Here is a 26,256-nt window from a genome sequence, read left to right on the forward strand (position 1 = left end):
GGGGGGGCAAAGGAAGAGAGAGAGAATCCTAAGCAGGCACCACGCCCGGCATGGAGCCCAACACAGGGTCGATCTCACAATGCTGAGATAATGACCTGAGCTGAAATCAAGAGTCAGATGTTTAACTAACTGAGCCACCCAGGCGCCCCCCAACATTCATTTTATTTTTAAAAAATTTTTTTTTAATTTTTTAATTTTTTTTTTAATTTAAGTAAGCTCTACCCTCAACATGGGGTTTGTACTCATGACCCTGAGATCAAGAGTCACGTGCTCTACCGACTGAGCCAGCCAGGCACCTTCAAAACAGTCCGTTTTAAAAGTACCAGTTGGGGGGTCGCCTGGGTGGCTCAGTGGGTTAAGCGTCTGCCTTTGGCTCAGGTCACGATCCCAGGGTCCCGGGCTTGAGCTCCACGGCAGGGTCCCTGCTCAGTGGGGAGTCTGCTTCTCCTTCTCCTTCTACCCCTCTTCCCTGCTCATGCTCTCTCTCTCGCGTGCACTCTCTCTCTCTCTCAAATAAATGAATAAAATCTTTTAAAAAAAAGTTAAAAAATAAATAAATAAGAATACCAGTTGGATTCCGCAGGCTTGTCCCTGGCATTGTTGGACGTTCTTAGGCTTTGAGTAAGAAGGCGTGCGTCCTGATGAGAGCGATAGCCCTCAGCAGCCGGAGCAGCGGTTACACTTAGAGCAAGATTAGCTTTCCTCCAGGCTGTGTGAACGTTTTCTAACCTATGTGTCTCAAATGTCTGCAGACAGATTCAGCATACGATCCTTGTCGGTGCTTTGCCTTTGTCCACGATCTGTGTGATGAAGATACGAGTTACCCAGTGCCCGGGGAGAGCCTCGACATCATCATCCTCATATTTGTTCTTTCGGCCGTTGTTCCAGACAAGTAAGTTTCAGGTCCCCTAGGCAGTAGTGTCACAGAACAAAGCTTGGGTCGGGGACCTTGACACCAGGTTGGACCCTAAGTAAGCAGGATGATCTGAAAGGCCGGGAGAAGCCATTCTGTCAAAGTGATACAAGTGTCTCAACCCTTTTCCTAAACATTTTGCCTCTAAACCTCTGTCTGTTGGCTGCAGCGGTTGGTTCTTCTTTTCGGTGCCATGGTTGAGCATCCCCGGGGGATGGGAGAGCAGCGTTACTGGGTGTGGGGGGGAACCCCTGCTGATAATCGCAGCCCGCTGTTTTAGAACCCCAGCTGTTAGTACCCGCCCCCTCATTTTGGGCTTTTTAGTTTACTTTAAGATGTTATTTTTAAGGGACACCTGGGTGGCTCAGTCTTTTAAGCATCTGCCTTCGGCTCGGGTCATGATCCCGGGGTCCTAGGATCGAGCCCCGCATCGGGCTCCCTGCTCAGCGGGGAGTCTGCTTCTCCCTCTGCCTCCCCCCTCCCCCGCCCCACCCCTGCTTGTGCTGTCTCTGTCGCTCACACTCTCTCTCAAATAAATAAAATCTTTAAAAAATAAGTAAATAAATCTCTAAGATGTTATTTTTAAGTAATCTGTACGCCCAATGTAGGGCTCAAACCCACAACCCCGAGATCAAGAGCCACATGCTCTCCCAACTGAGCCAGCCAGGCGCCCCTCATTGGGCTTTTTAAATCCTTTCGGTAAACCAGGCTTATTAACAACAGAATTTATAGTGAAGCTTAACGCGGGTGTTCCTTTATGTTTAAGTTCTTTGGAAAACTGCAGTACAGGGGAATTCCATAAAATCCATAAAATTCCATAAAATGCGGTTTAGGTGCCGAACCCTGCGAGATACTGGTAAGGTTCTTAGACGTGGGCAGCCAGCTGTCCTGATGAGATACTGTCCTCAGGAAGCATCGTCAGCTAGAGACCCAGAGGAGCGAGCGATTGTCTCTGTCCCACATTTCCTTGAGGAGAGCACTGAGTCATCTGACCTGACAGGGATATTGTGAGCGTGCAGAAAGGCAGGTGCAAGGCAGCCCAAAAAGCCAGGCATGGTTCTAAACATTCATAACTGCAGAAGTCTCGGGGCACCTGGTTGGTTCAGTCAGTAGACTATGTGACTCTTGATCTCAGGGTTGTGAGTTCAAGCCCCGCGTTGGGGGTAGAGTTTGATTGATAGATAAAATATCAGTGGAATTTTAAATGCTACAAACTTAAAAACTGATGTGGACTGAAATAAAACACTAAAATTAAAAACTCTTGGGGCGCCTGGGTGGCTCAGTCGTTAAGCATCTGCCTCTGGCTCAGGTCATGATCCCAGGGTCCTGGGATCGAGCCCCGCATCACACTCCCTGCTCAGCGGGAAGCCTGCTTCTCCCTCTCCCACTCCCGCTGCTTGTGTTCCTTCTCTCACTGTGTCTCTCTCTGTCAAATAAATAAATAAAACCTTAAGAATAAATTAAATTAAATTAAAAACTCTCTCTTCGGTGTTCTAGTAGACTTTGTAGCATTGATACTTCCAAGATTAATACAGGCGAAACCGGCACTAAGCCTGCGTGTGGGAAGTGCAGTCAGAAGGTAAAGCGCTCTGCCAGGGGCACCCATTTGCATTCTGACTCACCATGTAAACTGTAAGTGCTTGAGGTTTCGTCTTCATTTAACAAATGGAAAGGTACAGTCTCTGCCTTTAGAGCTCTCAGGCCTGGGGGCAGGCGGATGAGTCAGCTAACTAGTAGTCCTCACCGCAGGTTTTCAGGGCTGTGCTCCGAGAGCCCCAGAAGCACAGGATGGGTGGCTTCCCCATGAGGCCATCCCAGGAGGAGTAGGAAGTAAGCCAGACGCAGAGTATTTAAGTGGAGCCCTCCGGCAGAAGCGGATTATCCTCAGGCCTCTTCCTGGTGGAGGGAGTGGGTCAAAGCCACGGTCACGAGCAGACAGCAGAAGCACCTGAGAAGCTTGGGTATGTGCTCCCGTTCTCACTGAAGCAAGAGCAGAGGAGCTGAGATGTCGGGGTTCGTTTGTCAAGGTTAGGAAGTCCACTGGCTTTTCCAGGCATGCTACAAGGAAAAGGAATCCTGTCCTTAAGGAGACCTGATCTTCATTCTGTGTTGCCCCACAGGATGCAGAAGGCCATCAACAGGCTGAGCAGGCTTCTAAAGCCCGGAGGGATGATGCTTCTGCGAGATTATGGCCGCTATGACATGGCTCAGCTTCGGTTTAAAAAAGGTATTTTGCTACTATTACCAAAGCAACAGTTTTGCCATCAGAATAGACCCAGAAGTCAGTGAAATCAAATAGAAACTCTAGAATTGTAGCTCCATTTATAAAACTACTTAATACATGACAAGGGTGGTATGTTTTTGAAGATTTGTATAATCTAGGTATTTGGGAGATCTTTTAACCAAGACAGCTACTTCCAGAATAGCTACCTTGATGGGGCTCCTGGGTAGCTCAGTCGTTAAGCGTCTGCCTTCGGCTCAGGTCATGATGCCAGGGTCCTGGGATCGAGCCCCGCATCGGGCTCCCTGCTCAGCAGGAAGCCTGCTTCTCCCTCTCCCACTCCCCCTGCTTGTGTTCCCTCTCTCGCTGTGTTTCTCTCTATCAAATAAATAAATAAAATCTTAAAAAAAAAAAAATAGCTACCTTTGGAAAAAGATTTGATTATCACATAAGTAATTTTAAATGTGTCATGGCAAAAGATGCCATTAAAAATTTGAAAGACAAATAATTTCGGTGCCTAGAACAGATAAAGACTCAATTATTATCTCTGCTCTTCAAGGGCCTGTTGGTAAATTGATAAGGAGATCAGCAACCCACCCAAAAAACAGGGAAGGAAAATTTTAGAGTTGATTCACAGAAGGGCAAATCCAAATGGCCAAAAACAAACTTCAAGGTAACAAAACTTAGAGTGAGATAACCACTTCTTAAACCTACCACTGGCCATTTCAAAGGAGATACACTTCTCCATTACTGGTAGAAATAACAACCCGTTAATGGTGTTTGGGTTGTTTCGGGGGTTTTTTTGTTTTTTTTTTAAGCACACTGGTGTTATCTACTCAGTCTAACAGTCCTTTGGGGAATTACTCAAGAACTAGCATGTAATGTGTATGTAGGCAAAATCTTCGAAACAAAGTGAGTGCCTCTGGAGAGGGGAGCATTGTGCCTGCCGCATGAGGTGGGCCCCACACCGGCAGTCCTGGCGGGGTTTCCATTCTGCGTTCCCAGATGAGAAAAGCAGTGTGCAGGTGACTGTTTTAAACTTGATCGCACATACAAGAGTGGCTGGGGAGAAAAAAGCAAAGTAAAGCAAGTAAGATTATATTGACATTCCAAAGGTGGAGAATCACCTACCAGGTTAGTAAATTGACATTAGGTCAGAGGGCTTGGCAGCTGAGGGGAGAGCGTCCATGATAAAAACAGCACGCGGGTTGTATTTGTGAGTGTGTGTGGATGCGTGGAGAGACGTGGGAAGTGGTCCCAGTGGCTCAAGTTTTCTTCCCTTCAGCGTAGCTAAAGTCCCTGTCTTTTGTTTATTTATTTTTATTTTACAAAGAGTATGTGGTATTTATTGAATGAGGGAGGAGGGAAACACTGTTTGCAACAGGAAACAGCTCTAGAACAGAAGGCTGCGGATTGCCCGTGTGATCAAACACTGCGGTTGATGGCGCCCCCGGGGCTGCTCGCTCCAAAGCACCATTCCTTCATAGCAGCGAAACTGCCAATTCCTGCAAGGTGCCCAGAGTAACCAAGAAAGGCTTCTGTTCTCTGCCCAAGAAATCGGTATCACAATACACATTTGATGGGCGGTGAAATTCAAAGAAGTACTTTAAAGTTTCTCTGATTTTTATCACATCGCTCCACAGGTCAGTGTCTGTCTGAAAATTTCTACGTGAGAGGTGACGGTACTAGAGTTTACTTCTTCACCCAAGGTATGAAAACGCTCATCTTTGCGTACGCCAGTAGTCCCCCAAACACCAGCTCAGACGTTGCTCCGTGTACTCTCAGAAGTAAGACTGTTGGGCCCTCCCACCTGTGGGGGCCTTCGCCACCCTGCGCTCAGCTGCCCGGAACCCGTTCGCTGTTCTGCAGACAGGCTTCACTTACAGGAGCCTTCAGCCCTCTGCATGGCCCTCCTGCGGTCTGCTCTTCCTCCCAGTCCCTTTGTCCCAAACAGGAGACCTGCCCCATTTTGCGGGACTTCAGTGCGACTGGTGTCACCCTGAAGGCTGGGTCACCCCGTAGGGGCCCCGGAGCCAGGCCCGTGCTCCCTGGCTCCGGCTATAACCCAGAATGGCTCTCCTCTGCGGCCGGCCCTGCCCACGTGCCCACTGCCATTCCTGGGTCCTTTATTCTGTCACATACTTTTTTGAGCCTCTGGTGAAAGTGGAGGAATCTCTCCCCTAAAAAAGTGGCTTTGACATTACATTTATGTAGATTTTTGCATGTAATCTTAAGGTGTCCGTGAAGCCCTTCTTGAAAATTCCTCCCCGTCAGCCAATTCTTCAGCTCTCCCTCGGGATACCAAGCTGCCCTTCCCAGACAGTTCGGCTTCCCCCATTTAAATGTGAACTTGCCGCTACCAAACTGTTACCACACTTATAAATAAACAGCACGGCTCAAGCCACTTAAAATATGTAAATAAAAACAGTCTCACGGAGCCCCATTAAACATAGGAAGTGGTAGATCATGTTTTTTCTTCAGCGGAAAATATATAAACATCTCTTTTCCAAACCAGAGGAGCTGGATACGCTTTTCACTACTGCTGGACTGGAAAAGGTTCAAAACCTGGTGGATCGCCGATTGCAAGTGAACCGGGGGAAACAGCTGACAATGTACCGGGTTTGGATTCAGTGCAAATATCGCAAGCCTCTTCTGTCTGGTGCTGGCTGAGATGATGCTGATGCTCCTGACATGATAGGAGTTCATTGGAGTTTTTTTAAAAAGAACATATGCAAATGGTGTCTTGATCTTGGAAAGTTCAAGGATTCAGACTTGAACCTTGAACCTAGGACAGATTGCTTTTTATCAAGATTTTAATAATTGTCCTTCATATTTGTGAAGGCCTTTAATATATACTTTCCTCAAGTTTGTTTTGTTTCTTGTTTTGTTTTGTTTTGTTTTTCTTTTTTTTAAGTAGGCTCCATGCCCAGCATGGAGCCCAATGCCGGGCTTGAACTCAATGACCCTGAGATTAAGACCTCAGCTGAGTTCAAGAGTTGAATGCTTAACCAACTGAACCACCTAGGCACCCCTTCCTCTGGTTTCTTTCTTTGAGATCTCAAAGGATCTTTCTTGCCATTTTGTAATTTATCATAACTGAAATGGTCATGGGAATCATGAATTTAAAGACATCAAGAATTTGTTATATATGAATGTAAGAAATCAAGAAAAGTATTATATATGTTAAAGTGTCATTTGAGTTGCATTAAATTATTTCAGAGTTCAAATACCTAGGCTAGGCAGTTGATACATACAAAGGTGAATACAAATTTTGTTCAGCAAGAAGCACATCAAGAAGAATTCTCTTTCTTTGGATGTTTACCTGATTCAAAAACACTGCTTTAAAGAGCATCAAAACGAGTCCTTGTTATGTATTTATTTGGTCATGGTCTCCACTTAACTTTAATTCTGTGGAATTTTAAGCACTGTTTCCCCTCTAAGTAACCTCTTTCTAAAAAATTAAAAGGATCTTGACTTTTAGCAAAATCGTTTCATTTTCTTTTTTTATTGTACCCTTAAATGTTTGACACAAAAGAAATTGAGAGAACTTTAAGAATTGAGAGAGAGAACAGGGGTGAGGGGGCTGGGGGAGGGGCAGAGGGAGAGAGAATCTCAAGCAGACTCCCTGCTGAGCTCAGAGCCCAACGTGGAGCTGGATCTTTTTTTTTATTATTATTTTTTTTTTTTTTTTAAGATTTTATTTATTTGCGAGAGAGACAATGAGAGACAGAGAGCATGAGAGGGAGGAGGGTCAGAGGGAGAAGCAGACTCCCCGCTGAGCAGGGAGCCTGATGTGGGACTCGATCCCGGGACTCCAGGATCATGACCTGAGCCGAAGGCAGTCGCTCAACCAACTGAGCCACCCAGGCACCCCGGGGGCTGGATCTTAAAACCCTGAGATCATGATCTGAGCCGAAATCAAGTCAGATGCTTAACTGACTGAGCTGCCCAGGTGCCCCTAATAATTTCAAATTTAAAGGAAAGTACAAATTACCAAGAATATTGCAAGAATAGTCCATTTTTTTCTGAATACTTTTTAAGAATAGGTTGCAAGGTGATGTCCCAACACTCCTGCATATTTTAATGCATAATTCCTATAACTGAAGCTGTTCTGTATCACCAAATAAATCCATCAGAAATAATAACTAACCTGAAAACACTACCATCCACAGATAACCAAATTTTCCCAGTGACCCCAATAATAATCTATCAGCAGAAAAAAGTTGCACTTAGTAGTCCTGTCTCCATCTCCTGTAGTCTGGAACAATCCAGGTTTGTTTTAATGACCTTGACATTTGAAGATTACAGGCTGTTTTGCAGACTGTCCCTCAATTTGGGTTTGTTGATGCTTTCTCATGGTTGGATTCCAGGTTACACATTTCTGGCAGGAGTATCAAGTGATGCTGTGCTCTTCCCATCCTGTCGGGATAACATGATTTTGAGTCACCCTATTAGTGGTGATGTTAACCTTGATGACTTAATGGAGGTGGTATCTGCTGGGTTTCTCCACTGAAAAGTTACTAATAAGCATCTTGTGGGGTTGTGCTTTGAAATCGGGTAAATAACCCATTCCTCATCAAACTAGTTTGGCATCTGTGTTGCAGTTTCTTGGCTGAATTACTATGATGGTAGCCTGTGAGTGTCTCCTAATCCTGCCATTCTTTCTACATTTATTGGTTGGCATTTTTTAAGGAAAGCTTGCTTTTTTTTTTTTCATTTTTTCTTTTTTTTTTTGCCTCAAAAAGTGACATTTATTCAAGAAAAAAAAAAATGACAAGATGTCCATCCCTTGGCTCCCTTCCCTCCCCGCCCCTGCTCCTCTTCAGCCCACCCCCAGACAACCCGGGGTAGGGCTAGGTAGCAGGACAGCCCCGCAGATGAGGTTAGCGACATCGAGGGCTGTCTCCTCAATGGGGTGTTGTAGAAGGTCTTGATGTCTCAAAGAATCCTCTTGGCTTCTGTCATCATGTTAATAGCCACACCCTTATGGCCAAATCATCCCCCACGACCGATTCTGTGGATATAGTGTTCCCTGTTGGTGGGAAGGTCATAATTGACTAAAATAACCTGCTGCACATCAGTGTCTCTGGCCTAGGTCAGGGGAGGGGACAGAGTCTACGCAGAAGGGATTGAAGTGCGTGTAGGCAGCCAAAGGAAGACAAAGGAAAACAGACATCCCCTCTCCCCCAGCAACCTCAGGCATGCCAGATTTTATTCCAAGTTGCTACTACGAAAGCTTTCTTTTTTCTGTTCCTTTTCTTAATAGGGACTCATTTCTGTTTTATTAAATGATCATTATATATACTCTCATTCATTTGGTACTCATGTTACCCCAGATTTGGCCAGTGGGGGCCCCTTCAGAGCTTCTGTGACCTTGTGACTCCCCGATGTTCTTTGAGCACTTCAAGCACAAGTTCCAGGCTCATCTTCCCATTTCTCTGCCCCAGTTTGAATTTCCCCCAAGGAGTTCTGGTTTCTTTTAATGCAGAAAGGTGTTTAGAAACCAAGCTAAGTGTGCTCATTGCTTTTGGGGTGTTCCTGTTCCCAACCCCCCTCAGTGGACGGAGCTCAGGGATATTTGCACATATGTACACACATGCATATTTGCATCTATATTTTTATACTTAAACATGTATATTGAAAACCATCCGTTCAGATTAATGCCTTCAGTGCATCGCAGCACAAGATTTCTTCTAGTTGTTATTCTCTGTACTTGTAGATTCTTCTTCCAACGATCCCAAACTCCCATGACCCTCAATACGTTGGGCCAATGCCCTCATACATAACATTCCTCCTTTTGTCACCACTCACACATGGAGGGCCGCCTCACCTCTCAGGCTCTGACACCCCACTCCAAGTTACTATCGCCACAGCTCCCTGCCTCGCACAGACACCTCCTCACCCTGCCGTGGGTCCAACACCCCCACACACACACCACCCTTCCACTCTTGCACTAACAGCCACCTAGTGCTTAGCTTCATTAGTGAGTTGTAAAGTATGGGAGGGAGCTAGCTCCCCATCTCTTACATTACACGGAATCTACCTAAGACTGTAAAAGATTGAGTCACTGAAATGGTATTTCATGTATCTTTTGGAAGGAAGAAAAGATCTATTAAATGATCCACTAAAGACCTTCCTTTGGCATCTCTGAGGCATTTCAAAGTAACAGGAAGAGGTTTTACTCCATCTTCGGGCCACCTGGCTTGAGCTTTGGGCTTTAAGTGTAAGAAATGAGCCTCTTCCCTCCTGCTGCTCTCCTTGATTTTCTCTGTCATCTGCTATACTCTCTTCTCTTGCTCTCTGACTTTTTAATCTGTCAAGCTACCTTAAACTCCGTAAGGGACTTGGCATGATTTTTTAGCCTTGGAATCACTAATAATGGTCAGAGGACAATTAAACATGGTCAGGGTAGATGAAAGTAGGACTTTGGTGCCACTCAGAAACAGACTGTCTGGACTATGGGTCTGACTCCTAACAGTATCTCTTGGTATTCGTTTTTGGTTTTGTTTTTTTTTTTTTCTTTTTTTTTGAAATAGAGTCAACCCACAACGTTACGTTAATTCCAGATGTACAGCGTAGTGATTCAACAGCTCTACGTTATGCTATGTTCCCTGCATGCAGAGCTACCCTGGTCACCACACACTGTTCTAGTCCCATGGACTATATTCCCAGTGCGGTGCCTTTCATCCATGTGACTTCTTCATTCCATCACTGGAAGCCTGTAGCTCCCAGTCCCCTTCACCCATTTTGTCCTTCCTCTCTGGCAACCACCAGTTTGTACTTTGTATTTTCAGGTCTGATCTCTTGACATTCTTGGTGCAAGAAAAGTGCTGCTTTGGCTGGGAAGGTAGCTCCCCGTGTGAAGCTGCTCAGGAAGTTACGTGGTTTAGATTCAGATCTAATAGAGAAGTTTCCGAAACCAACTGCTCTGCCTAAGTAGTCGTAATTCGGCTGAGGAGAGAAATTCGATGGTGTTTGAAAAATGAGTAACAGTTTAATTTGAGACCGGGGCACTGGAACCACTGGGGTAAAGCCGTGTTGGGGAAGGTGGTGCCCAGGGTCAGGGTGTCACACGTGGAGAGTGTGGGCTCTTGCACTGCGAACCCATTCATTGTCTGAGATTCGTCTCCTGGTCTGTATGCTTCATCCTGAGCCTGGCCTCTGCTAATGCTGTCAAACCTATGCTTTTCATTGGCTCCATGACCTGCCTCCATGTCAGTTCACTCTCTTGGGCTCCGGCTGGCAAATTAGGGCCTTGAAAACTTAATAGGAAAAGGAAAAGCTAATGTATTAAGAATTCTACTTTCCTCCCAATTGATTCTTATCTTTGCCTCAAGATGTTACTTCAGGGGTGCCTGGGTGGCTCAGTCGTTAAGCGCCTGCCTTCGGCTCAGGTCATGATCCCAGGGTCCTGGGATCGAGCCCCGCATCGGGCTCCTTGCTCAGCGGGCAGCCTGCTTCTCCCTCTGCCTCTGCCTGCCGCTCCCCCTGCTTGTGCTCGCTCTCTCACTATCTCTCTCTCTGTGTCAAATAAAAATAAATAAAATCTTTAAAAAAAAAAAAAAAAGATGTTACTTCAGTAATCGTGGGGAGTTGTATCCGTGCCTTAAAAGATGAGCCCAGGACAAACAGCTTCTTTCACTCTGTTCACAAAGGTCTGTTCTCTGGTTTGTGGTTTGGGCTGCTATTTTCAGAGCCCGGCTGCATCGATGCGTTACAAGCTCTTTTATATGCTTCTTAATTTGGCGTGCAGGTTGGTTTGGAGAAGTGCTGGCAGTGAGTTTCACAGGTAAAAACACTAAAATGGTGCAGCGCCGCCACCTCACATTATTTCGGGGAATTTCTCGGTCCAAGATTGGAGGCTGTCTCCCATGTAGTCAGTGGAACATAGTGTATGATCAAGTCACCGAGCAAATAGCCACAGTCAGATCCCATGCTGGGGGGGGCGGGGGGAGTCTCCGAGACATGGAGGCCAGTAGCCTCGACGAAGGCTCAAACATGGCATCTTCACCCTGAGGTGAGCCCCAAATTGCATTCAGTCCTTCATTCCCCACCTTCCTTTCTCTGAGTTTGGATTTCTCCCTTAAAACTTAAAATATCCTGGGGCACCTGGGTGGCTCAGTGTGTTAAAAGTCCAGCTGGGCGTGGAGCCTGCTTAAGATTCTCTCTCTCTCTCCTTCTGCCCCTCCCCCACAAAATAATAATAAAAATAAAATAACTTACATTCTTAAATTTAAGTAAGCCACTTAAATCACTGAGCCATCCAGAGGCACCAACAGAAGATATTTTTAAAAATAAATACAGTGAGGGGCACCTGGATGGCACAGTGGGTTAAGCATCCGACTCTTGGTTTTGGCTCAGGTCTTGACCTCAGGGTCGTGAGATCAAGCCCCATGTTGGGCTCCACACTTGGTGAGTCTGCTTGGATTCTCTCCCCCTCTCCCTCTGCCTCTCCCCACCCCTTGCTCTCTCTATCTCTCTCTAAAAAATAAATCTTTTAAATAAATAAATACAGTGAAAACAAAAGAACCTTGTAAGTGCTAGCTGGATCCCGTTGCTGCCCAAGGCTGTGAATCCTAAGCCTAGAAACACCACAGCAAACAGTCACAGCTCTCCTGGAGCTCACATTTGGTGGCAGAGATTCCAAAGAAGCCCATAGGACATGAATCAGGTGGGCATGTGCCAGGAAGAATTGAGCCGGGTAAACAGGGAGAGGCGGGAGCGGAGGAAAGAGCCCTCTGAGATGGGGTCTCCTGGAGGAGGTGACTTCCCTCCTGCGTGTCTGAGCGAAGAGCCTTCTAGGCAGAAGGAACAGCCCCCGCACAGGCAGGAGGATTGTGGAAGACTCCCACGTTCTCCACCCCACAGCCTCAGGAGCGTTGCGTTGCCCACTCTTGTCATAAATGCATCTGCCTTTAAGCACATTTTAATGAGAGTGTTACTCAAGTGCACTATGTACTAAGAAAATGAGTAAGAATGATTACCTGTCCCCTACTGACCCTCAGGTCCAAGGTCTGGATTCTTCTCGGTTCATCTAGGGACAATTAAAATTACGAAGCCAGCCCAGCTCACAAGAATGTGGCACATAAGCCAGGATTATTGATCTGTGATCTCAAACATAACTGAAAGGCGAGGGGACTCCCCCCCAGGAAAGGAAGCTACTTGAGAAACTGAAGATCAGAAGTTGATAGTTAAGAATACACTAGAGCCTGGGAGTCAGGTGGCCCCAGCGTTTGTCAAGCCGCGGCTGAACCAAGGTCCCCCATCTGCCCCGATGAAGCTGCTGCTGAGCAGATCTGCGGGAACATTAACTGGCATCTGTTTAGACCTTAATACTCTTTAAAAAGCGTTTCATATAATTTAATCCTCACAGCACCCCTGTGAAATATAAAATGATCTCCATTTTACAGATGAGGAACTCTGATGTTCAGGGGGGATACATGGTTTACCGAGGTCAGATGACTAGTGTTAATCGTAAGGTAATTAGCCTAAGATTAAGGAGGGGTATTTTGATATAAATGGTATTTGACATAATGCATGGGCTTAAACGTTCTTGGCTCCAACCAACTGGGCCTGTCTGGAAAATGCTACACCTGCTCAGAGGTCAGCCCTGCGGCCTGCCATGCGGGGGGGGGCAGGGAGGAGAAAGGGCACTGGCCCCACCTCCACCCACCAGCCACCCCAGCCTTCCCAAGAAAAAAGAAAACACCGCAACTCTCAGAAGTGTGGAACAATTAGAGTCCCCGAAATCAGCTACATAAATTGTGTTGGTTTGGCAACATTGTACAGTTTGCAACATTTTCATCCAAAGAGAAAAATGTAATCCACCACCTTGACACTGTGCTGGAGTCCTGTCTGTGAGCCCCCCCGCAGTGCAGGGAGGTCCTGCGCCTCATCTTCCCGGGAGGGGCTCCTCGCGGCCCGGGGCGGCATCAGGGACGCGTCCTGTTCTGTGGCTCCGCCAGGCACCCCTCAGAGGGGCCCAGTGAGGCTCGATGCTCTTGCTGCTGCCATCTGGGAATTCTTGGTACTTTTTGTTTTTGTTTTTGTTTTTGTTTTTAAGATTTTATTTATTTACTTGAGAGAGAGAGAATGAGAGAGAGCACATGAGAGGGGGGAGGGTCAGAGGGAGAAGCAGGCTCCCCGCCGAGCAGGGAGCCCGATGCGGGACTCGATCCCGGGACTCCAGGATCATGACCTGAGCCGAAGGCAGTCGCTCAACCACCTGAGCCACCCAGGCGCCCTCTTGGTACGTTTTAACAAAGGGCCAGGCAAATTGTGTACCATCTTGCGGCTGCTTCCTTCTTGCTCCTTCTTCCTCCCTCTTTCTCCTTCCTTAGGAAAGAGTGGTGTTCTCTTTTTTTTTAGATTAAAAAAAAATTTTTTTTTTTAAAGATTTTATTTATTTATTTGACAGAGAGAGAGATAGCGAGAGCAGGAACACAAGCAGGGGGAGTGGGAGAGCGAGAAGCAGGCTTCCTGCTGAGCAGGGAGCCCTATGTGGGCCTCGATCCCAGGACCCTGGGATCATGACCTGAGCCGAAGGCAGACGCTTAACGACTGAGCTGAGCCACCCAGGCGCCCTTAAAATTTTTTTTTAAGATTTTTTTTTAAGATTTTATTTATTTATTTGACAGGGGGAGACACAGCAAGAGAGGGAACACAAGCAGGGGGAGAGGGAGAGGGAGAGGCAGGCTTCCCACTGAGCAGGGAGCCCGATGCAGGGTTCAATCCCAGGACCCTGGGATCATGACCTGAGCCAAAGGCAGAGATTAACGACTGAGCCACCCAGGCGCCCCAGGAGTGGTGTTCTCTTGACTTACTTTTCCCTTCCCACCAGTCAGCTGATCCTTGGCTGCCCTGGGTGGGGCCTTCTTGCCCAGGGCAGTACCCCTTGCCCACCCTCGGCTCTTCCTGCCTTTCCAAGCCCCTTCTCCATTCTCCTGCCAGGCGGGCTTTCCAGACAGGCCATGCCCGGACCCCGCAGGACTTGCTGCTCCTGACCTCAGCGCCCTGCATGTACCCCACCTTCCCATGACTTGTGGCTTCTCCTCATCCAGGTTTCAACTTGGATGTCCCCTGACTTATGAGAGTCCTTCTCTGCTGATGCCCTTGACCAGTGTCACCACCACCCCCTAGAGCCCTCTCCCTGCCTCCCTCCCCGTCCCCATCATACCACATCATGCGGCCTTATCTTCCTCATGACATACAGCATTGTTCTTAATGTTTTATTATCTGCCTCCTGCCTCTATACTATGATATGAGCTCTTTGGGGTCAGGGATTTTGTCTACTTTGATCACAATTGTATCCTCAGTACCTACAATGATGTCTGGTACATAGTAGGTGCTCACTAACTATTTCTCAGGTGGATGAGTACATAGAATGTCACTCAGGAACTGGGTCCCTAAAGCATGTCAGACACCGAAGTGAAGAAAGTCAAATTCTGTCATCTCATCCAGTGAGGAGTGGTGGGTCTAGAGACGGAAGCCCCGAGCCTGTGGATGGAAGGTGCCCCCTAAACTTTTCTCAGAAACCAGCCATCCCTGCAAAAGATTAGGGAGTAAGGGCGCCTGGGTGGCTCAGTTGGTTAAGCGACTGCCTTCGGCTCAGGTCATGATCCTGGAGTCCCGGGATCGAGTCCCACATCGGGCTCCCTGCTCGGCGGGGAGTCTGCTTCTCCCTCTGACCCTCCTCCCTCTCATGCTCTCTGTCTCTCATTCTCTCTGTCTCAAATAAATAAATAAAATCTTTAAAAAAAAAGATTAGGGAGTAAGAGCCACCAAAGGAGCAAGGCTGCCCAGCTCCCAAGAGGAGGACCAGTCAGGATGGTTTAAAGGTGCAGAAACAGGGGCTCCTGGGTGGCTCAGTCGTTAAGCATCCAGCTCTTGGTTGCTGCTCAGGTCATGATCTCAGGGTCCTGAGATGGAGCCCCGCATCAGGCTCCCTGCTCAGCAGGGAGTCTGCCTGAGATTTCTCTCCCTTTCCCTTTCCCTCTGCTTCTCCCCCCATGCATGCGTGCTCTCTCTCTCTAAAAATAAATAAATAAATCGTAAAAAAAAAAAAAGGTGCAGAAACAGGACTAGGGAAACTGGCTGACTGGCCCGGTGACACAGAGAAACCAACACAGTGAACAAGATGATCCACTTTGAATTGCCAAAGGCCACCAATACTTGGATAATTCCCTAATCTGTGTCATGAGTTAAGGCTCTCACCTGAGCCTTGAGCTAGTTTATCTAAATACCTCCTAGACCTCTCTCTCCAGTGGAAGGCCTTTGGGCACCTCAAACTCAAACTGTCCAGAACAACTCATAAGAGCACACACTGAGGTTGAAATCCTGGAGTCACCCTTTCGTCTGTTCTCTGTGCCATCTTGGCCCAGTTACTGGATTCCTCTAATTCTCAGTTTCCTCAACAGTAATTTGGATAGAAGTAAGAGAATACACATAATCTGGCAGCCTTAGTGGCCCCCATAACACAAGCCTAACTCACAGAGAACGGCATTGAATGCCAACTGCAGTGGGCTGTTCTGTATTTATAAAACTCCTTTGTGTAAGATACACGTCATTATATGTTGTGTATTTAGCAGTTATATCAATGGTTTATCCCTTGGCCTGGAGAGAATAAACATGTGTTATTGTGTGAGTGTATATGAGATTGTAGCAGAGAGCACTAATCTACGTTTCTTCTCTAAGGTCCCAAAGAGCTGTGAAGAAGAGGAGGTAAGACCTCCGGGCTTTCAACAAATTTCAGGTATTTCCCCTTAGTCAAGGTCAGCTTCCCCATTAGGTACAGAGCACATTCTCTAGGGCACAGTGCCTCAGGCCCGTGGTACTTCAGGAGCCCTGGGAAATGTTTTCATTTTTTTTTTTAAAGATTTATTTATTTATTTGAGAGAGCGGAAAGAGAGAGAGTGTGCGTGGTGCACACACAGCGGGGTGGGGGCCAGGGGGAGAGGATATCTCAAGCAGACTCTGCGTTGAGTGCAGAGCCCATTGTGGGGCTTGATCTCACAACCCTGAGATCCTGACCTGAGCTGAACTAAGAGTTGGACACTTAACCAACTGTGCCCCTTCATTATCACTTATTTTAAAACCAGAAAATAAAGAATGAATATAACACTAATGAATATATGATCATGAAGGCAGCCTTATGTTTGTTTTTGTATCAACATGTATGTGTGATACAGTTAAAAAAATGTATTTTTTTTGAAGGGAGGAAAGGACCCGTGAATGCAGAAATGCTCAGGACCCATGTGAGTCCTGGTGGGATGCTGCTGGCTTCAGCCTCCCAGATGCAGGGGCCGAGTTGATAGACGTAAGTGTGGGTGAGCCTCTCCCTCCGCCTTGCCTCTCTGTCCAACTCACACTGCCTCAGGGAAACATTATCTGTGGACAGGAGCGTTGTATGAAGTATTTAGCATTTATATATGCACATGCGGGGGGGCGGGTCCTAACTGGGAGCGGGATCTTTGGGTGAGGGGTTTGGTGTGGCAGCACCCAGGGCATCAAGGAACAAAATCTAGCCTTTTGCATTTATTCTTACAGAAATGATTTCTATTTATACATTTCTTGCTATAAATTCCATTTTCCCAGAGCACAGAAAAGCAGGACTTTTCTCAGGGAGGATGTCACAAGCAGGTAACCCTCAGGCAGGATCTTGGAGGGTGAAGTTGTTGTTTTTTGTTTTTTTCTTAAGATTTATTTATTTTAGAGAGAGAGGGCGCGTGTGCGCACGTGTGAGCTGGGGGGAGGGACACAGTGAGAGGGAGAGAGAGAATCTCAAGCAGATTCCCCACTGAGTGGGGAGCCCGACATGGGGCTCAATCCCAGGACCCTTAGATCATGACCTGAGCCGAGATCAAGAGTCGGCTGCTTAACCAACTGAGCCACCCAAGTGCCCCGAGGGTGAAATTTTTCCTGGTGGATGGGGATGAGGTGATGGTGTCTGATCAAAGGAAGGGAATTTCACAAAGACCCATTTATGGGGAGGAGCCACAAGTGGACAGGGTTGTGGCTGTTCAGGAGGACAGAGCATGGCGCAGGTCTTGGAGCGTCTCCTGGGAATTACAAATGTCTTCCAGTCAGTTCCTCCCAGATTGTGGGAGCCTCAGATACCATGCTGAGGAGTTGGGGCTTAATCCTGTGGGCAGCAGAGGGCCACTGGAGACACTAAAAGGAGGACAACAGAATAATTACAGGGACATTCAAGAAAATTACCTTTGGCCACAATTCAGAGAGATAATCACAGGGGATGAAAGGGTGTGTGTGGGGGGTGGGGGGGTGATGCAGGGGCAGGGGAGACTAGAGCCAGGGAGGTCAGGAAGAAGATTCCACGAGTTACAGCAAGATGGGATGAACCAATGCTTGGAAGTGAGAGCAGAAAAGCAAGAACGGGGCCCGCCACATTTAACCAGTACAATGAATAGGATTGGTGAAGAGTATGAGGTGAGGGAGGCAGGGAGTGAGAGAAACTGAGAATAACCTGGAAGTTTCTGGCTTTAACCATGGGAGGAATGTTGATGCCATAATTAGGGTTTCAGTCAAGAGAGGAAGAGATATGGAGGGAGTGTGACAAGCCTATAGTCTGAGCCACCCACAGGCATCTCATGGACTTGCCAGGTCCAACAGACAGATACAAATTTGTACCTAAGAAATAGGCAGGAGAGGATTTAATGATGGAATCACCAGCACAAAGGTGGTGGTTTGAAGCCACCACACGGGATGAGTGAGAATTAGAAAAAAATGGGGTTAAGAATCAGAACTGGGGGCGCCTGGTTGGCTCAGTAGGTTAAGCATCTGACTCTTGATTTCAGCTCAGGTCATGATCTCAGAGTTGTGAGATGGAACCCTGGGCTCCAAGCTAGGCATGAAGCCAGCTTAAGATCCTCACTGCCCCTCCCCCACCCTAAAAAAGAAAAGAAAAGGAAAGAAGAATCGAACTACGGGTCGTCTGAGTGGCTCAGTCGTTTAAGCCTCTGACTCCTGATCTCAGCTCAGGTCTTGATCTCAGGGTCTTGAGGTCAGGCCCTGCTTGGGGGCAGAGCCTCCTCAACAAAAATAAATAAAGGCGGGGTGGGTGCCTGGGTGGCTCAGCCAGTTAAGCCTCTGCTTTCCACTCAGGTCATGATCCCAGAGCCTGGGATCCAGCCCCACCTCAGGCTCCCTGCTCAGCGGGGACTCAGCTTTTCCCTCTCCCTCTGCCCCTCCCCCTGGTCATGGTCTCTCTCTCTCTTTCTCCCTGCCCTCCATCCCCCGCCCCACCGCACACGCACACACTCTCTCTCAAATAAATAAATAAATAAATAAAATCTTTAAATAAATAAATAATCAGAACTGCACTCTGAGGAAGCTGCGAGGAGAGCGGCCCTTCAGGTTCATGGTTGGCAATTGTCCAGAGGACAACAGAGCCAGAGGAGGTTAACAGTGGTTGTCATCAGCTGGTAGAAATCTGGGGTCTCTTTCCCCATTATTTTCTGTATTTTTGAACTTTTTTATCAGTAACTATATATTGCCCTTTTTTTGGTTAAAACAACCTTTCATTGGACAAATAAAAGGGGCAGTCCCCAATAGGTTAAACGCTGCTGACCGGCCCCGTGCACTGAAGACTGAGCAGAGGTAGAAAAGGCAAACTGCAGCTCATCACACAACCCCCTTCTCCAGGAATGTCCCCCCTCCCAGTCCTCCAACCCCAGAGGAACCAGGGCACCATGGCAGCCATGTTTCCACCCAATGACCTCTCTGGCCACAGATGATTGGACGGGGTGTGCATGTGACACGGGCTAAGCCAATCAGAGCCCTTCCCAGGACGTTGATGTGAGAGGGCAGCTGACGCTGGTGGCCGGATCCATGCGGTGTGAGCTTGGGGTTAGTTGAAGGCCGAGAGCCCAGCAGCCATTGAGATCCCGGGTGAGAACATAGCAGGCAGAGGCAGACGACCATACAAACAAACCCCCAGGGAGGCCAGGGTTGGGTCACCAGAAACAATGGTGGAGGAGGTGGGGAAAGAGGCGGGGCTCATAAGACCACCAAGTGCCTCATAAACCCTGCTGAGTTGGAATGTTTTCTCATTACAATGAGAAGTTGTTGGAGAGGTTTAAGAGAGGGAGTGGTCCGACCTGGATTACATTTTAAAAGATTAACACAGCTGGAAAATGTATTGTGGGGGTGGGGCAAGGGTGGAGAGCAGTTTGGAACTAGCCCCCAACCGCCCCCCGCCCCGGGGTATTCCGGCCGCTAAGGGTGGACCAGACTTTTGTGGTAGCGCAGAAGATGGAGGCAGTGTGAGTTGAGACAGGATCCAGTGGGGGGGGGGGGGGGGGGGGCAGGAGAGGGGGCGTGGCTGGGGAGGAAAGGGTGGATTCGGGACCAGGTGGTAGGTGATGGTGATGCTGTTACTGAGATGGGGAAGAAGGGAAACATGGAGGCTTCCATTTGGACATTTCAGGTTGGAGGTGCTGGTGGCATGTCCCAGGGGAGAGGCTGAGAAGAAGGCAGTGGGGTACATCAGTCTGGAGTTGGGAGATGGGTTAGACCGGGTTGGCCCTGGATGCTGGAAATGTGGGTGGCATCCGTCTGCAGCCGGTGCTAAAGCCATGGGCCTAGATGAGAGCACCTGGGAGCTGGACAGGAGAGCCCAGTACAGAGGCCTGGAGAGGACAGAGGGAGGACTGGGAGAAGGGAAGGAGCAGGAAAGAGGGAGTAAAGGACTGTGTGCTGACCTGGAAGTCCAGAGGAGACTGCCCTGGCTCAGCCCCCATTGAGGCCAGAGAAAGAGCCTTTAGGTTTGGTAATGAAGTTACCTGACCTTGGAAGGTCTGGGTGGAGGTTTAATCTGGCAGTTAAATTGGGGTGGGCCTCATCCTTCACTGGAATCTGGATTAAAAAATAATCATGAAGGACATTTTTGGTGCAAATGGAGAAATCCGAAAACGGACTTTATGTTAAATAATATTGTACTAGCATTCAATTTCTTGTAATAATGGTCTGTGGTTAAGTAAGTAAGAGTATTCTGGCTCTTATGAGACACACATTGTAGTATTTATTATAGTATTGAGGGGTGAAGGAGCAGGATCCCTGCAACTTTCCAGTGATTCAACAATAACAACAAAACTAAACAAACCCACCTATATATACTTATATACATAATTTATATATACTCATTTATGCATCTGTTACCTATATATAAATTATGTACTATATATAGGTGTATTATCTCTTAGAGAAAAGGAAAACAAATGTGGCAAAATGCTAATTGGGGAAAATCTAGGCCGAGGGTACTTTAATACTTTTCAACTTTGCTGTAGGCTTTATGTTTTTCCTAGAAAAAATACTGGTGGGGGGTGCCGCCTGGGTGGCTCAAGCGTCTGCCTTCGGCTCAGGTCATGATCTCAGGGTCCTGGGATCGAGCCCCGCATTGGGCTCCCTGCTCAGCAGAGAGCCTGCCGCTCCCCCTACTTGTGCTCTCTCTCTAATAAAAAAACAAAACAAAACAAAATCTTTAAAAAAAAAGAAAAAAAAAGGGAAAAAAGCAACTTAGAAAAAGTGAGCGGCAGGTGATGAGGAAAGGGAAACTGCAGAATTTTGAAGGAGAGAAATGGCACAGCTGGAGGAGGATGCAAGGTCAAGGCAGGATTTTATACACAATTTTTAAAAATGAAAAAAAAATTTTTTTAAATGAGAGCACGTGCGTATGTCGAGAGGAATGATCCCATGGAAAGGTAAATTGGTGAAGTAAGAACGGGGTGAGAGGTGCGGGACAAGGTCCTTGGGTAGGCAGGTGGCAGAGGGCCACCAGCACACGGAGGGCAGCCTGTGGCCCCGGGGGGACACTGTTCCGTGCTGGGCTGGGCCACGGGGTCACTGGTGGTAGATGTTCCTGTCTGATGGCTTCCATTTTCCTCAGCAAGTAGGATCTGGGGCTGGCAGCTGGCTGACAGGACCCCGAGGGCAAGTGGGAGGTTCAAGCAGATTGGGGCGCAGGGCCAAGAAAAAACTGGCAAATGTGTTGTTTTGTGTTTAAGATCTGAATGAAGGTTATTCATTGGCTTAAGGAAGGAGCCAAGAGAGGAGAGATTCAAGTCCTTACACCTCAGTTTTTCCGTCTGTAACGTGAGGGGGTCATACTGGGAGATCTCAAAGGACCCTCCAAACTCCAGTATGCTCAGAGTCCCTTTGTGACAGGCACCTGCTGGGGAGCTTTTACTGAATAGCATGTGTTTGCATTGTTTAAGAATTAGAGATAGCTAGTAAAAACTGGACGCTTGCCTACAAGATTTCTAATTGAGGGTAAAAACTAATATATACGGAGAGACACTTGAAAGGCAGACTGTGTAAGGCTTCGGGGCTCCCCTGAGGGGTGCGGGGGTGGCCCAGAGGTCCCTGGGCCACTGAGATGCCTTGACGAGGTGCCGTTTGGGTGAACACAGCACGAAGCCCTTTGAGAGTAAATTCTGCTCTCCTGGCTCTCACTGAAGTTGGCATCACACAGCGTGAAATGAAACAGCAGATTAATGTGATTAACACTGAATAAACTTCTGCGTGCTAGCTAATATAGCATGAAGTGGGTTCGGGAATTTTAAAATATCTATTATTAAAGACAGCCCGCAGGGCTGCGGTGGCACGGATGACAAAGCCACAGGCTCTGCTGGAACTCAATATTCCCACAGGCCCTTCCCCAGCAAGGCGCTAATGCTCTTTCCAGATCCTCTCGGGGGATCACCACCTCTGCCCCATTTTAGAGATGAAGAAACTAAGAGCAGTCACCAGTCGCCTCCAGGATCATTGAGGGCAGAGACCGGGGATGTCATCACCGGCTCCCTGTGACCGGCTGAGCCCCACCCCCTACCCCCCCCCAGAGCCGGCCACTGAGCCAAGGGCACCAAGGGCACCGTCCTGGGAAGTGCATTTCTGGCGTGCTTGCTGGGTGCCCAGCTCTGTGCCGAATGCTTTGTGCAGATGGTCTCACTTAGTCTTGATGACAGCCCTTGGCGGTTGGCATTATTAACCCCAAGAGGAAACCAAGGGCAGAGAGGTTAAATAACTTGCCAAAGGCCACCTGGCAGAATTCAGGATTCAAGTTCACATGTGTCTGCACCGAAGCTTGTGTGCTCGACGGCCTGGCCAGCGGCTGGGTTCCGGGAGAGCACAGTGTGGATGCTGGAGCTCCTGTAGCCCTTTCCTCGAAAGCCTTCGCACAGCACTGGGCTCAGGTAACAGGGCGCTTGACAAGTACCTGTCTGTTGACAAGGGACTGACAGTCTGAATGGATGAATGAATGAGTGGGGATGTGACTGCTTGCCTTGTGGGGTCTTTCTCTTCGAACTGAAGATTTCCCCATAGCTTATGAACGCTCAATCTAATTAAGGCAAAGAGGCATCCGAGAATTGCGGGGCCTTTCCTTTATTAACTGTCAAGTCCAATCTGCAGGCTGTTTATGTGCCAAGGTCAGAGATCAGTCTTAGCTGCTCTCCTTTGATTCATTCTGCAAAGCCCTGAACATAAAGTTTATTGATGCAAAACGGATTGGCAGGCAGAGGTAACGAGGTGGCAGGGACAGGGCCGAGCAGAAGGAGTCTCAGCCACGCTGGGGTCAGTCGTGCTCCTTTGCCATGGGGACTTGCCGTGCTCTGGCTTACTGGGTCCTCGCTGAGCACACTACAGTCCAGAGGGGCAGCAAATGTTGTCTGGACCTTGGGCGGTGTTCAGGGAGCCCATCGAGATGGGGAGGGGAAGGAGTCCTGACTCCTGGCTTTGTCTACTAATTTGGAAAGGAGAGAGTGAGGGACAGAACTTAGGTAGGGATGGTCTTGAAACTTCACAGACCAAAGAAAATCCTGTGTAAGCCTCCCTCAGACAGGCCTGGGAATCGGAAAGAGGGAGGTTATTGTCACATCTGCTGTTTGCAGCCAGCCCATGACTAGGATTATCCCCGTTACCCCACTGTTCAGCCCTATCTCTGCGGAGCTCCTGCCAATACGTCCTCCGCAAAGGGGGGAGGGGGAAGCGCGCTCCCTTCCACGCCTGCCTCTTGCAGAGGTCCTTGGGGTAAAAACCAGGAGGGAGGCAGTGAGTTCCAGGAGAGGGAGGTGGAGCCAGGAGTTGCTGAAACTCGAGCTACTCAAGATATGGAAAGGTCTCTAATATTATTCCTTTTTATCAAGACCAAACTTGATTCTGTCCGATCTGAGAAAAAGCCATGGCTGCAGTTCGTTTTAAATGCCCTCTTAGTGTAACTCAGAAATAGTGGTTTTCCACAGCAAACACCCATCTGGATGTAACCCTGGCCCCCTTACAAATTAAACAGTCCATTTAGAAGCAAAATAATAATGATGATGATCATAATAACAAAATTAAGCAAACCAACCCCCACCCTCCCTCGTTTTATTTCCTTAGGAAATAGTCCAGGTTCAAGGTCTAGTCTGAGCAGGGAATGTCTCCTTTCCTGGTCTGTTTCTGGACAGGCAGCGAGACAAAGTCCCTTTTCCTCGTCTCTGTGGCAGGGCAGGGCCAGGCTGCGCAGAACTCCAGACAGAAATGTCCACCAAGGAGCAGGGAGGGACCTGGGGCTTCAGTGGCTGTGACCCTCCCTTGAATTCACTAAATGATCAGCAGCTGCTATTGTCAGGCACCAGAATAGGAAGGTGATTAAGGAAAGATCCCAGAGGAGCCCTGGGCTGGCTCAGTCGGTAATATGTTTGCTCTCCCGGTCATGAGTTCAAGCCCCACGTTGGGTGTAGAGCTTACTTAAAAATTAAAAAAAAAAAAGGATCCTGGAGACCCCCACACTGACCACTAACCATAATATAACAATAAATGCTATATTCGCAGCAGGAATAAAGTGTTTTAGGTGCACAGAGAAGAAGGGGAGTGGGAGCGGCTATGGTGGTTCTCAGAGTGGTTCCCAGACCGGCAGCACCAGCCTCACCTGGGAAATTAGAAATGCTGGGACAGGCTCCACCGCGGACCCACTGAATCAGAAACTGTGGAGGTGGGGCCCAGGGATCAGGTTTGAAGCAGCCCCCAGGTGATTCTAACGCAGCTTATTTTGGCAGAGTTTAACTGGAAAAAGCCATAGTCCTTCACTTACATATCATCTGTAGCTATTTTCCTGCTAGCCCGTAGAGTCAGGTAGTTGCAACAGGGACGGTAGCCTGAAATATTTACTATATGTGACCCTTTACAGAAAAAGTTTGCTGCGTCCCAAGGAGTGGGGGTGAGGAGAGGCTGGTCCCTTGGTCGCCCTCCCCGCCTCCCATGGCTGGTGCCACAAGGGCCTCTGGCAGGTCACACTTTAGGCAGCTAGTGCTGGGACTCAGCTCTAGTTTGGAGACTTCGTGAAAACTCTATAAACAAAGTCAATTTTATGTTATCATAAATACGAATTGATCAACACAATTAGGAAGGTGGTTTTTTAAAAAGTCAAATGAGCAAAAAGAAGTCCTCATTCCAGGAAGCCCCATGTTTACGCCTGCCTGTTTGGCCAAGCACTGTGCTTGATGCTTTAGGTATACCCTTCTGGATGGGTATTGTGTCCCCATTTTACAGATGAGGAAGTTGAGGCTCGGAAGCCAAAGTAACCAGAGCTCGGCAGAATAGAGCTTGCACCGGATCCTGGGTCAGCCTTGCTCCCAGGTCAGGCTCTAAGACAGCGCCCCCAGTGGACAAAGGGACATGCCACAGGAATCTGTTAACAACACACACACTTTTCATACTTTTTCTAGTGGAAGAGACAAGTCAGCAGGTGCTGGAGAACCAAACGCAGGCCTACTTCTTGGGGGTGGGGTGTGCTCTGCGGAGCACGGGGAGGGGAGGGGAAGAGATGGAGGGCCCACGAGGGCACAGGACCAGCTCCCCCCTGCACCAGCCCCACGGGGCGGCACGCAAATGCTGCATCAGTGCCAGGCGTGAGGCCAGCTTTCAGGCAATGTGAACACCCAAGGCCTCCCAGCGCCCTTCCCGTTCCTAAGTACCAGTACGCCTCTGCCCAGCTCCTGGTCGTCAGCGTGGGGATATGTATAAGGGCACCCCAGGGAAGAAGGACCTGTCGGTCAGGTGAGTCTTGTGTCTGTGTGAGAGGAGAAAAGAACCTACCAGGGTGTTTCCTGCTCTGATACAGGAGTGGAATGGATGGGCTGGTCAATGAGATGCCAGGTTTGCAATCAGAATGGGGAACCTGTTACCATGTGATATCCTTGCAACAGTGATGCTGGAGACTGAACATCCAAACAAAAGTAAAATCCTGCTACCCGCAGCCTGGTGGCAAAAGCAGTGACTAAGGAAGTCCCCCCTCTTTTTTTTTTTTTTAAGATTTTATTTATTTGGGGCGCCTGGGTGGCTCAGTCGTTAAGCGTCTGCCTTCGGCTCGGGTCATGATCCCGAGGTCCTGGGATCGAGCCCCGCATTGGGCTCCCTGCTCTGCAGGAAGCCTGCTTCTCCCTCTACCACCCCCCCCCCCCCCCTTGTGTTCCCCCCCCCCCTGTCCCCCTCTGTCAAAAAAAATCTTTAAAAAAAAAAAAAAGATTTATTTATTCATGAGAGAGAGAAGCAGGCTCCCTGCAGAGCAGGGAGCCCGATGCAGGACTCGATCCTAGGACTCCGGGATCATGACCCGAGCTGAAGGCAGACGCTTAACCGACTGAGCCACCCAGGTGCCTGGAAATACCCCCTCCTGTACGCAGTTATCTGTTTTGGCTTCCAAATATTTTGTTAGGTTAGGAAGACAACATTCTTTTTTGTGTTTTCGACAAAACATTCTTAAACAAAAGAGCTTGGGATGTCAGGCAAAAGTTGAAACCTCAGAAGACAGCAAATGTTGAGGAGACTAATGATAAACTGCTTTCTCTCATCAAACAAATCAGTGGCTGTGACCAGACATTTTTATTGTTAATATTTTTTTTAATTTTTTATTATTTTTTTTATTTTTTAAAGATTTTAGGGCTCCTGGGTGGCTCAGTTGGTTGGGCGACTGCCTTCAGCTCAGGTCATGATCCTGGAGTCTGGGATTGAGTCTCGCATCAGGCTCCCTGCTCAACAGGGAGTCTGCTTCTCCCTCTGACCCTCCCCCCTCTCATGCTCTCTCTATCTCATTCTCTCTCTCAAATAAATAAAATCTTTAAAAAAATTA

General features: G+C 48.1%; 1 protein-coding gene and 1 non-coding gene across 2 annotated transcripts in view; one reads left to right on the forward strand and one right to left on the reverse strand.

Moving 5' to 3' along the window:
• Positions 1-6,071, forward strand: part of METTL2A (methyltransferase 2A, methylcytidine) — a 12,326-nt gene extending 6,255 nt beyond the window's left edge. Inside the window, exons 6-9 of the mRNA XM_021678395.2 lie at positions 753-892; positions 3,034-3,140; positions 4,778-4,843; positions 5,650-6,071. Coding sequence (XP_021534070.1) covers positions 753-892; positions 3,034-3,140; positions 4,778-4,843; positions 5,650-5,804 — 468 coding nt within the window. The 3' untranslated portion in view covers positions 5,805-6,071. The remainder of the gene's footprint in view (positions 1-752; positions 893-3,033; positions 3,141-4,777; positions 4,844-5,649) is intronic.
• Positions 6,072-8,270: 2,199 nt separating this feature from the next.
• LOC123326781 lies at positions 8,271-8,415 on the reverse strand. The gene has a single exon (XR_006541322.1). It is a non-coding gene; the product is annotated as a small nucleolar RNA SNORA67 (small nucleolar RNA).
• Between the last annotated feature and the right edge of the window lie 17,841 nt (positions 8,416-26,256).

This window comes from Neomonachus schauinslandi, chromosome 15 (assembly GCF_002201575.2).
Source record: "Neomonachus schauinslandi chromosome 15, ASM220157v2, whole genome shotgun sequence".
NCBI lineage: Eukaryota > Metazoa > Chordata > Mammalia > Carnivora > Phocidae > Neomonachus > Neomonachus schauinslandi.